This window comes from Acomys russatus, chromosome 24 (genome assembly GCF_903995435.1).
Source record: "Acomys russatus chromosome 24, mAcoRus1.1, whole genome shotgun sequence".
NCBI classification, from domain to species: Eukaryota; Metazoa; Chordata; class Mammalia; order Rodentia; family Muridae; genus Acomys; species Acomys russatus.
In genome coordinates, this window is record NC_067160.1 from 14,586,564 (window position 1) to 14,599,849 (window position 13,286).

General features: G+C 45.9%; 1 protein-coding gene across 1 annotated transcript in view; it reads right to left on the reverse strand.

Moving 5' to 3' along the window:
* Nucleotides 1-13,286, reverse strand: part of Rapgef4 (Rap guanine nucleotide exchange factor 4) — a 287,611-nt gene that overhangs the window by 119,337 nt on the left and 154,988 nt on the right. Inside the window, exon 5 of the mRNA XM_051166215.1 lies at nucleotides 818-890. Within this exon, the coding sequence (XP_051022172.1) occupies nucleotides 818-890 (73 nt within the window). The remainder of the gene's footprint in view (nucleotides 1-817; nucleotides 891-13,286) is intronic.

Genomic DNA, 13,286 nt, shown 5'->3' on the forward strand with positions numbered 1-13,286 from the left:
ATGTCTCTGTCTCTCTCTGTCTCTCTTTAACATCTATCTATCTATCTATCTATCTATCTATCTATACGTATATGAGTGCTCTATCTACACGAATAGCTGCATGCCAGAAGAGGACATCAGATCACATTAGAGATGGCTGTGAACCACCATGTGGTTGCTGGGAATTGAACTCAGGACCTCCGGAAGAGCAGGCAGTGCTCTTAACCTCTGAGCCATCTCTCCAGCCCCAGGGCTAAGTCTCTTATAGGAGATTGATTTTTTTTTTTTTTTTTTTTTTTTTGCCAGTGTACATTGAAGGAATGTACCACACCACTTGGCTACACATACATTTGTGAAATGGATACAAAGTTAAGCCGCCCATCACGGTGGTAGAGTGCCTAGACCCTTAACAAAAGCCTCGAACTCGAAAGGGGCCATTCTAAAAGAACGGGTGACTTCTGGTTCTCTCTTTGGTCAACAGAGCTAAAGTGAGCAGGAGATGGGATACTGGGTACCCACATGTGGCTGAGTCAAACACAACTCAGGAATCCCATTTTGAAGAGGAAGAGGACACAGAAACACTCCAAGTATGCGGATGCCCAGTCTGTGGAAGGCCCAGCCCCGCACCAGAGCTGCCTACTCTGCATTGGTGAAGACCCCACAGGACAGGGCACAGATCACGTGCGCAGTATCTCCAGCACAAGCTGCTGGTGGTCTGGTACTCACACCAGAGTCAGGGTGCTTTCTCTGCCATGCTGGCGTACAACATTTTTTTCCCACAAGAAAACACATAGCACACAACAAACTTTCAGGTACAAAATGGTCACATTTCACTTACTGTCATTGTTAGAGCCCGTTTCCATAACACCATAGGGAGGAGCCAGAAGTCCGGCCATATACTGTCGGTATTTCTGCAAGATAAGATGGTAAACTCAGCACACAGATATTTACTTGCTTGGAGCATTGGTTTATTTACATGTTAAATAATAGAAACCCAGGGTGTCAGCAAACCTCTGGGTGTCGTATTTACAGAGCCAGGAAGTATGCTTTCTGGGGCTCTGGGTTTAAACTAACAACGTGTGGTTTAAGACGAGGCTTCCTGGGTGAGACTGGGCAGAGCTCCACCCAGCTGCTTTATTTATATGTTATGCGTTTGTGGGGTCAGAGGAGTGTGTGTGTGTGTGGGGGGGGGTTCTTACCTCTCCCCACCAGGTATACACAGGCACCTGAGAACCCGCTCTGAGTGTTTACAGGCTCAGACACAGTAACCACGCTGCCTACCTCCGAGGTGAATGCCTCCAAATCAGCCTCTTTCAAAGCCAAAAGAAACGCAGCAGCTCTTGGAACACGTCTCTTTGAAAGAAGCCGACTTGCTTTCATTTACCTCCTCCCTTTTACACGGCACACCTGCCTGCTATGTGACCTCCAGAGCACTTTTGTTACGTTGTCAAATAAAATCGGTCGGCTTAATTTCGATGCTGCCGAATTGTCTTTCCCCTGGTTTTTTTGGTCCAGGCTTGCTCTGAAACTTGGGGCTCCACAATCTCTGTGATTAGCCCCAGGAGTCTGTGCTGTGTTGGGAGGGGTGAGGCTCAGTGAGCCTCAGGCTAGAAAGGAGGGGCATTTACAGAGAAGGGAAGGTGAGTGCTCTCAGGCAGTAAATGCAGCTTCCTTCCTTGCAGAATGAGAGGTGGGCAGTTTTACCGATCATGTGGCATCATGTCTATTCATGGCTTTATAATTACAGTGGCACACACATAAATGTTAAACAGCATCAAAAGAGCCAGCATCCCATAATGTGTGCTATACAAACACCAGTAGAAAAGACTTCATCTGTAGCAATGGGCAGCTGGTAACATGTGGTACCCCAGCAGCCATCTGGCTCATTTGGAAGATTTGAACAGTGTTGTCATGGTACTTTCTCTAAAGAGCCTTCTAGCCAAGATATGACTAGCACTTCCCACCCCATTTTTTCCCCTTCCAATTAGGAAGCACTATACCAGCGTGGTGTATGTGTGTGTGTGTGTGCGCGCGCGCGCGTGCAACATTAAAATGATGGTTTGCCCCTGTCTCTGAGCTCATCCCTCAAACATACCTACAGGAACAACATGTCACCCAGTATTCCTGTCGTTTCCTGACACCTTCCCAATTCCAAATCCCTTCTTTATTACACTGCTGTCTACTCTTCTTTTTCATGGGATAGGATTCTGGGCACTCAGCTAACTTGTGCTCTACAGTTTAAGAGAGGGCCTAGCCTAACAAGCCCGTTGTGTTCCAAGAAGCTTTGTGAGCCTCCTTCAACCATCTGCATTCTTGCTCCTGTGCTTTATAAGGCCCTTTCAGGCTTCTGAAAGCAATGGTTCCTGTTAAGTTTAAGGGACCAGTTTGTTTTGCTTAGAAATATTCTCTTGTGGCTGATGGTGCTATTTGTCATAGCACTTGGGTGCCAGTCCCCATGGACTCAGGGAGCACCACTGACCTTCCTCCAAGCCCAGGTCTGTGGCTCCCCAAGTCTGAGTCCCTGGGGCTGCTGCTTTGAGAACAGGAAGGAGGGCAGCCTCCAGGGAGGACCATGTGGGCTGAATTTAGAGATGTGTTTGGTGTCCCAGGCACTGGGCACGCTACAGAGAACAGGGGACAAGGGCCCTCGCTCTCGCATACTATCTAATTACTGAAACACTGAGCACAAGGACTTGTGCGTACCGTATCAGCTCCCCATTATCCACAAGGTTCCCATCCCAAGACCAACAATGGATACCTTTAAGCATGGACATTGCCGAACTCTATGTGTACTGTTCTTACCCAGACACACCTACATAGGGTGAAGTTTAATTTTAAGAATTAGGCACAGTAAGAGATTTGTGGTAATTGATAATAAAATACGACAATCCTACCAGCACGCTGCGGTAAATGCTAAGGGGAAAATGGATTCCAGTCATTCTCTCCCTCAAAATGTGTTGTTGTGCTCTAGATAAGTTAGACCACGGTGGATGGCAGGTAAGTAAAACCACAGCAAATAAAACCTCAGGCGAGGGTGACTACCGTACAAATTCAATACTCAATTGTCGATTTCAAACACACATTCCGACAGACAGAAGACCATGTGCTCATTGCTGTCATCAGTAATTAACAGCTGGTGGCTGATGCTATTTCACTGTACATATATCTGCCTATTCCTTTCAGAATTATTTTTTGGGTCAAATTCTAGACGTCATATAAATTAATCACTAAATAGTTCAGTAGGAATTTCTAAAAGATAAAGGCTCTTCTTAAACAGAATCACAGCATTATCAAAGCTTTTTGAAAGTCTACAGTATCCAGTTGATGGAAGAATTCTAGTTGTTTTGTAAATGTCATCAATAAACTAAATTTTAAAAGCAGTTTATTTAGTAAGACAACAATGGTTTTTAACACAACAGCTTTGGGTATATAAGTGGAGATTAGAGGGCAGGAAAGATGGCTCAGTGGTTATAAGGACCAGATGCTCAATTCCCAACACATACAAAACAGCTCACAACTGTCTGTAACTAACTCTAGTTTCAAGGGATCTGACATCCTCACACCAAAGCACATAGTATTAAATAACTTTAAAAAAATAAATAGAGATTATAAAGACAGGGTTAACATATCTGTAAATAAAGTAAATGTTTTAAAAGCATTTAAAGTGTGTGTGTGTGTGTGTGTGTGTGTGTGTGTGTGTGTGTGTGTGTGTGACATTAACCCCTGGCCTCCTCTTATGTTTGCATGGGTAGACATGCTTGTGCATACATGTGCACACAAGCATATACTACAATGCAAATACAGGACAATCTCCAGCGTGATATACACAGTATGCTATTGCTTTGTGGCAACACAAGAAGAGATGACCGTATATAAATACAAGAACCTGCAGCCATGAAGCGCATCTCTGGGCGTTAAGAGGAGAGCAATAAGAGTGCTTCTGGAAAGAGGCGGTGTGGCTGAGGGCATGTAGTCAGAGGCACGGCTTTCACTGTTTGCAGTTTGGAACTTTAGACTTTGTACCATGTGACCCTTGTTACACTTGGGGCACCAGAACAGCCCACCACATCCTTTGCTGTTTTATATGTGTTAAAAACTTAATTTGAAGTTTTCCATTATGGAAGCAATAAACACAGGAATCAAAATGGGAAAAAAAATCCATACAATCAAAAGGGGGGGAAAAAAAACGTTAAAAGGGAAGGCATTCTGAAGAATCAGAGGTCGTGTTTACATGCAGGGTCTACTCTCTCACGCTATCCCCTGGCCCTCTTTGCATCACTGACAGTACAGGGGTGAAGAATCTTCCACATTAACTGCCCACAGTCAGTTAAATCATCTCCAGCAATTCAGGCCATGTTAGCTGCTAAGTATTCTGAAGTTCAGATACCATGGAGAGAGACAAATCCCCACTGTTTCCTGACCCAATTCCTGCCCCTTCCCCAGTGGAGCTGTGGACATGAGAAAACAACTCTTGGTGGATGGCCACTGCGTTTGGCACAGAGTGTTAAATGGCCAGAGAAATCTAACTGGGAACTTGGTATCTGATCATGAAGTTCTGTTGGAACAAAGTTGAAACATGTGGCTTTGATTTGAGAGGAAGCATAGTGGGGCTGGAGGGCTGTGGACAGTGTGCTAAGGAGGAGGGTGGGAGAGAAAGAGGATGCTGGTCCTTACTGAGCAGAAGTGGAATGTTTGAAAAAAAAAAAAAAAAAACCAAACTAGTGTCCACATAACTCCAGACCCAAAAGATGTAACCAGTGGACTCTAGCTAAGATGCCCATAGACCACCATATGCCAGCACTTTCTTCCAGTCTCATCTGTTAAGGTCCAGGTACCGATGAGCTAAGCGTGGAGTCATTTCATCTGCAATCAGAATACAAATTAGGGTCCAGGTTTTATAAGGTCTAAAAAATAAGACAATTTCTCATCTCCAATCTCTTAGCAGAAAGTTCTAAAATAGATGGAACTCAGGAAGGAGATGAACACAGAGTCCTGTCCAGAAAACAAAGCCTTAGAGTGATGAGGGGAAGAGGTGGTATGAGCCCTTTGATGGGATTCTGAAAGACTTTATAGAAGCTGTATTTCAGCCACACCAAAGAGGGTTCAAGGCGGAGAGGGGCTGATGCAAAGATACTCATGGGCTTGGATGCTCCACCACATAACAAGAACATATGCTCAACCATGTTCATAGCGGCCTTATTCATAATAGCCAGAACCTGGAAACAACCTAAATGTCCCTCAGTCAAAGAATGGATAAAGAAACCATGGTACATTTACACTATGGAATACTACTCAGCCCTCCATGCAGTATACAAATGCTACCAGTGTCTATAAAGCCTAAGGTTATTGCATAGAAGTTCCTGGGTAGGAAGGGGCATGGGATAGCTAGTCTATGTCCACACAGGGAGCAATGCTAAATAAACAAGCGAGCGCTCTGTCTGTGTGGCCAGGAAGAGATGAGAACCGTGAGAGCATCTGTGCAGACCCAAGCCTGGCGCATTTCCAGCCATCCCTCTGCCAGTGGGGCACTCAGCATCGGAGTGCATGTGGCACTGGCAGTATGTGATGATGACAGCAGCAGGATGATAGAGTGACACACAGAAGAGGGAGCAGTCCCTTCAATCACGAAGTCCTCCAGAGGCCATAAGAATAGAGAGGTTGGATGCTAGGCCACTTCCTAATAGTGCTGTCATGTACCCTAGGGATCACTGGGGAGTAACAGCAAGATGACTGCATTCATAAACCTATGTGCTACAACAATTTGCATTTTTATAGACGTTTTAAAAAACTCCCATTTTCTGAAGGGGGAAAAAAAAAAAAGAAAGAAAAGAAACAAATCAAAAGCAGTGTGAAGGCCATTGCTTAATGAACCTCACATATACAATCAGTACTAGTCAGTAGAAATCTAAGGACATCAGTCTTTAGAGGTGGCCCAGCAGGTCTTGGTGGCTGTCAACCCCACCCCCCTGCAGCTGAGGTATATGGTGGCTTGGCCGAGGCCTTTGTCTTCTTTGAGATCTTGGTTGACTTTTCCCTGCAGACCCTTCCTCTGGATCCCAACCCACTACAATAGTGCAATAGTCTGCGTGGCCTCACTTGGGCACTTAAGAAAGAGCTACGCCACTAACCCAAGCCCTGAAATGACCAGGTCTCAGCAGAGGCAAAGCAGCAGTGAGCTGAGGAAAAGATTAGAATTGGCTGTGAGGGGAAGAGAAACGTGCTGAGCTCTGGGGCTACCCCAAACTCCCGCACTGTAGCCCTCAGAACGTGGCTTCACGTATGGCACTTGTGACAGCTCAGGCTTCCCATTCCAGAGGCATTTTCTCCCATCAGAACATCTTTCGGAAAAGCCTTGTCTGGAGGGAGGGAGGAACAGAGCAAATCAACACAGTCTGGGTTGGCTGTCCGGAGACCCAGTGAGTCAATGTGTCTTTTCCCATGAGGCCACCCTGCCACGGATGCTGATGGGACTAGGGCATGCCCCTCCTGGCCTCTCAGAGAAGCTATAAAAGAAGCTTTTTAGAGGTAGTAGAACCAGAAGAGCCTTCAAGGGTTCGAGGTGAACCTGGCAGGGCTGGGTCTCTGAGATCAGACAGTGGGAGGGTTACTCATCAGCAGGGTCCCTGGAGACAAGCCCTCCAGCTTGAGTCTCATCAGGAAAATGCATGCCGAGTCAGATCTGGGGCATTTCCTCTTGGTTTTGCACAGCTTGGGGTGCCGATAGGACCCTCAAGAAAAGCATGCCATACACGCACAACTTTCAAGGTCTATAGAAAAGAGGTTATCGTCACTCTCAGTGGCTGCATAAATTAGAGCTGTACGTGCAATTTCATTTGTAAAAATACCTTTGTTTCCTAAAAAAATAAAAAAATAAAATGAAGGTTTACAAATGATGGTTAAAGAACCTCTAGACTTCCCGCTGGGTAGGCATCACTCACACACCTCCATATCGCATCAACAAAGCCTGGCTTAGGACTGAGCAGGCAATGTTCCTGGAGGCTCTGCTCTCCATTTCAAAGACTTCTATGGCCATGTACTGCCCACGAGTATGGTGGTGTGCTCCATCACTGAAAAGCTTTTCCGACAACAAAAAGGTACTAACTGAGACTGAGACAGAAGGATCGTGACATCGAGGCCAGCCTAGGTGGCACAGTGAGTTCCTGTTTCAATAAAAACAAGGAGAAAAAAAAAATGGGTAGAGTGTGAGAGAGCTCTTGGTGAGCATGTCCAAGGCCCTGGAGCTGAGTCCCCGCTCCTCAGGGTGTGGGAGTTGGTCCTAAGGCTATTCAAGATGTGCAGCCCCACAGAGCAGCAGTGACCTTCTCCAGCTGAGGTCCGAAGCTCCCCCAGAGTGGCACCCAGCCAGGCAGGAGAAGGGTAAACAGCAGCTCTTCCTGGAGTTTCAACTTTATTCCATGTCAAGTAGTTGAAAGGATTACTTTTATACATTTATATTATAGAGTAGGAAGATACATTTGCATACATTTTAAAGATTAAAGCATGAGACTTCAAAGAAACCCTGAACTGGCTGCTGGCTACTTCTAGCTACAAAGGGCCCAGACCCCAGGCTTAATGTGTTGATTTCCTCTGCATTCAGGAGCTCCAGTGGAAAAAAACCAGAGAGGGCCTCTGATGCTGTGGGGAGCGTGCAGCCGTCGGCATCACGCAAGCCCGCAAGCCTTAACCCTGAATCTGTCAAACGCTGCCTGTGTGGGCTTGAAGATGTTTGCCCTCCCCCCATCTCCCAGATAAGGAACTTGGATAATGGTACCCAACTTTTGGACACTTGTGAGGAAAAGAAATAAAGTCTATAAAAGTTTCCAGCACACATTAGGAAGTAAGTGGTGATTGGTAGTAGCAACAATAATCCTGAAAATAACAATAAGCCAAAGATGAGTCAAGATAATTTTAGTATGTTTGATATTTCGTAACCAGATCATCACAGCTTGGGGAAAGGTCATTTTCTACATCATGGCTTCATATTGCTAAGGCTGTGATGGATGCATTGTATAAAGGCCTAGCACACCTATGGGTCTGTGTGCCAAGTGGGGCTATAGAACCATCATAGGCTTAAAAAGTCACAGACATATAGTCTAAAATGTCTCTGATTCACAATTATCTTAAGCACATAACTTAAATCATAGAGTTAAAAAATAATTCCATAATGTAATGTTTTTGCAGTGTGTTTGCAATGCCAGCATCTGGGAAGTGGAGACAGCAGGACCATGATTTCAAGGCCAGCCTTTCCTACACAGCAAGTTCAAGGTCAGCCTAGGCCAAGTGAGGTCTTATCTCAAAAGAAGAAATACACACACACACACACACACACACACACACACACACACACACACACACAAACCCCTAACATACTATTTTGTATCCACAGAGCAAACAGGTCTGGGGAGGAGACCCAGCCTCCAGAATGACGGAAAAGGAAAGAACACGGAGATACAAGTGTCAGAATAGCTGTCTCACGATGGCTGTGGTGGAAGCAGGCCGCCAAGCAGAATCTCTTAAGAAGCTAAGAGCCGCAAGTAACCATACGAGGTCACTGTTAAACCAACCCACTTGAGATACCAGTGATGCCCAAGACACTGACAGCATGGGTGGGTTCTGTGAGTACTGTCACCTGAAAGAAGAAATGCCACTTGGCAGCACTCAACATTGAAAGAAGAGGTAATAAACACACAGTCCTTTAGACAGCCCTTGCTGACCGCTGCCTGCCCAGCCATGACAAGGGAGGGCGGAGTCCTTGAAGAACTCGTGGTCTTACAAGGGCAACCCCTCAAACATGATCACATGAACAGCTATCGCCATGCTAGAAAGGACACAGAGAAAGCTGAAACCGTGGCTGGGGAGCTATGGGGTGTGGTGTGGTCATTTCGATTTAGACATCAGGGAAATGATGTTGCGTCAGAGATGAGGGTCGGTGGAGATGAAAGAGGCACCGTGAAGATGAACTGAGGACGAGGCTAAGGAGAGGGGAAAGAGGATGATGGCGAGGCCTCAGCAGGCAGGGCCTCACAGGTCACGGTTAGGGTGTAGGCTACTGTCATAGTGTCGTGGGAGACACTCAGATGGAGAAGTAAAAAGAGTACATGAGTGCATTTAGAAGATCAGCCTGATGCCATGAGGGTGGTTTTGATGAGAAAATAAGGAAGGTCCTGTGTACCCGAGAGCTGCCTGCATACGGCAAAAACAAAGGGACCAAGAGAATTGTCAGAGAGCCAGGGTGTGGTGGCGCACACCTTTAATCCCAGCACTTAGGAGGCACAGGCAAGTGGATCTCTGTGAGTTCGAGGCCAGCCTGGTCTACAAAGAGAGTCCAGGACAGCCAGAATGAGGAAAGAGAGGGATGTGGTATTGCAGACAGAGGGAGATGAGGACACTTGTCCCTAAAAGCAGAGCTGAGGTAGTCTCCGTCTGTTTTCTGTGGACAACGCAAAGCCTCTGGTTTCATGTTGAAATGCAACATCCCTGTGTCTTTAAGCTGACTGAAGTGTTTTAGGAGGGCCCTCAGATGGCTCCCTCGGACAAATAACATAAGTTAGCCCTGAGTGTATTCTAGTAATTAATTAACCAAGGGCTCTGTTAGCACAACTCGAGCTGGAAACTTGGGACACATAGTAGGTCAATGCTGCTTAGCTGAAAGTCATCTAGCAGTTTACCCTGGCATGGTGACTGCACTGAAAACTCTCTGGTCATAGTAGGTCTGAACCCACTGCAGCCCAGCTAGCACCCAAGTACCACTGTGAATGATGCAACAACTAGGGATTGCCCCCTTGGCTGTGGGAAACAGTTTCCAATCATGTAAACCTTGAAAGGTTGGTGGATCTTACATACAGCTATCCTAAATGAAATCTATTATATAAAACCCTATTCAAAAAACCCTATTCATACACTAAAATAATATTTATTTTTATTTTATGTGTATGAATATTTAGGCTGCGTATACATAAGTGTATGCATAAGTGCCTGGTGCTCAAGGAGGCTAGAAAAGGGTGTAGTGCTCCGTGGAACTGGAGTTACAGATGGTTGTGAGCTACCTAGCACACAACAGTCCTCTGCAAGAGCATCTAGTACTCTTACCCACTGAGCCGTCTCTCCAGTCCATAATTCTTGTAAAATGGACAATAATAGCAGCAATACAAACCAAAATAAATGAGCTTCTATATTGATAATACAGATTCTGGACCCATGGGCCATTGAAGGACCATTTTCCCCAAAAGTAATAACACAGGACTGCCCTCCCTGCTGAGGAAACTACCCAGGGCGGATCTGCCTTCTTGGTGCACACGGAGGGCAGCCATCAGCAAAGGAGCTGAGCAGAAGAGACTGGGCTCAACATCAGGAAGATCTTCCTGGCTCAGAGAAATGTGAACTCCCCTCTTCACTCCCATCCTGCCCTGAGTACCAGTGAACACGTGACATCAACTCAGAATGACCGGTTCACTATGCTCCAACACACTCTATGCCAGACAAGGACACTGATTGGTGTTTTGTCCTCTCCACGGCCCAGAGTACACGCCTTAGCCCCCACCATTCTCCATTTTTAAAGCTCTTTGATGCATCTCGTCTGCCCAGCCTTCCTCCCACCGGCTGGTTAGGTTGACTTGATTCCCTTGCCTCCACCGGTTCTATTTTCATCACAAATCCCAGTGAGCAACCTTGAGACAGCTTTGTCTCAAGATAAAGCAACATATATTTATGGTATATTTCTATGGAATCGGAGCAGGCTTGAGAGGCACCTGCATTCGGGGGTGTGGAAATGCTTGAATCCTTTGAGCAAATCTTGCCTTCTGTCCTTTTTCTACTCGGGGTCATCTGTTCTCTTTGTAGGGTACGTTCTTATTGGCTGCCCCCCTGTCTGGGTTATCTAATGTCCCTCTAAATCTCAGTAACAGATTGGGTCCCTCTTCACACAGCATGAAGGCTAAGAGGACCAATAAAGAGAGTGGATGTTTTAGCTGGTTGGAAACAGTAAAGAGGACACTAAGATGTCTTGTGTTCAGAGGGCAAGGCATGCTCATGTCTTGTGAGAGTGGGCAAGGCTGAGCAACTTGCAAGGACATGGCTTTAGGATCCAGGTGATTATGACCTCTAGATACAGCCTGTTCCATCTCTGTTGGTGTTGACAAGACCTGGGAACCTTACACTCCCCAGCCTGCCTGCCTGACCCTCCGCCTGCGGCTCCCACAGCCTTCCCTTTCCAAGCACATTGGCCTCTTTAGAACCCAGCACATGGATCTCATGATGCCTGGAATGTACCCTTCCTCACTCGGCTTCCCAGCATCTCATCTGAACTTGCTTCCCTGGAGTGCCTGTGCCCAGTGCCCTTGTCTACCTGAGCCTGTGTTGTCTTTCCTGGTATCACGCCGCCAACACTGGTATGACCATCATTTACTGGATCTGACTGTGTGCTGCCTCAGCTCCCTTTTCTGAGCCATTACAAGGTAACAGACGGAGGTGCCCTGCTATAGTCACCCTCACTGTGTCCCTAGAGTCTAGCAAGTGCTCCTACTATGGTAGCCCCTCATGGGGACGGGGGACTGAGTGAGATAACTGAGGGTCCCCATGGCTCTGACACAAAATAAACATGAGTCCCTATTTCCCCTCCGCCATTCTTTCCTGGGCCAATTCGGTCAAAGGCTTCCTTTTCATTTAAAAGAACTAATGCCTGACATAAGAAGCAGCCTCATGCATGAAGATGTACCACCATGAAGCTCGGGGTCTGGGTTTGAGATTGCGGGGTGGCATGGATGCGGGGGTGGCGGGGAGGGGTTGTTCATTCTTTGTGGGTGAGCTTCCTGCTTGTAGGCAGGAACAGAGTCAGCATGCTGGTCAGTTGATGCAGATGGGCACAGAACCTCAACTTAATTTATCCCAAGTCCACACATGTCAGGTAAGAAGTAGAGTCATCAAGAAAGGACACTTGCCAGGCTAGGTCCATGGAACCAAAAGTACAGGTCACAGGAGTGAAGCGACGGCAGGAAGTTATCCTCTGACCTCCACACATGTGCTGGGTCACATGCCCTTCCCCCTCCCAGTACTATTTTCAAAAGTCTAATACTTACTTATGAATAGTTGTTTGTGACTTAAAAGGAAGTACAGAGGGAAAAAAGAAAGAGAGAGAGAGAGAGAGAGCAGAGCCAAAATGTATTCATGGGTAAACGTTAAATTTTAGAGAACCCATGTCTAATTTCCATTTTAGCCTCAATAATAGGATAGCTGTGTACAGTTTAAACACAAACTGGCATGCATGTATATTGCTCCCGAACTCCCTTCACCTAACAGCTCCCTCTCCTCCCTGGCAGCGTGCTGTAACTCCATAGACTATCAACAGAGTTCTTGGAAACTTGGCGAAAGGTTTTCATATAACATATATAAAGAAAAAAAAAAATACTGTCAGAAAGAAAATTGACTTTATTTAAATTTGGTTCAAATGAAAACTTCAACCTTTGCCAGGGGATGTTTGATATTTGTATGTAAAGGAACCCAGCTTACTGGAATTGGCTAGGAGTTTGTTGTTGTTTGTATTTTTTTCCACAGAACCGACTTGTGGCTTTATTTCCCTGCCTGTGTTTAACACCTTATTTTAGATACATTGCCCATGCTGCCCAAGCCCACCTTGAACTTTATAGCCCAGGATAGACTTGATTAGCAATTCTCTTGCCTCAGCCTCCCAAGTGATTCTCCGTCTTCTCCATTAACTGAACTAGCATGCCAGGGTCACCCTTGGCCATCTGTCCTAGATGAAATCTGAGTTGGCCAACCTCCTTTGGCACTGTCGTTTTGATCCCTGGCCACTGCCTTCAGGGGTCAGTCTACAATGCACATTTCGGCTTCCTTGTAGTCTGCATCCTGGTCTTTTACGGCCCAAGGGTTCCCTAGATCCAATGTCCTGTGCGAAGACAACTGAAGAGTCTGCTTTATGTGGGTAATCTTTGAGCCCACAAACAGCAGACCGCTGGTGCAATTTAGAAACCTAACTTCAAATGTTAATTTTGCAGTCAGAAAGCAAGCACTGAGCCTCCCTATAAATTAATTCAATAGAGCTAGAAGGAGATGGCTGCCCTTTCTGCCAGCCAACACAAACCAGGGCAATGTGATCTGGCGGGCCATGCTTACACATGTGGCTCAACCTTGGCAATACATGGTCATTTTTGTTTTATAGAAACTTTAAACAAAAGTCTTCCTGTTTTAAAAAAATATATTAAACTTTGCCCAAATTAGTAGATACGTTGCTTTATAATAATATCTATTGAATGAAGTGATATATAAAATTTACAGGAAAAACTGTGGAACCT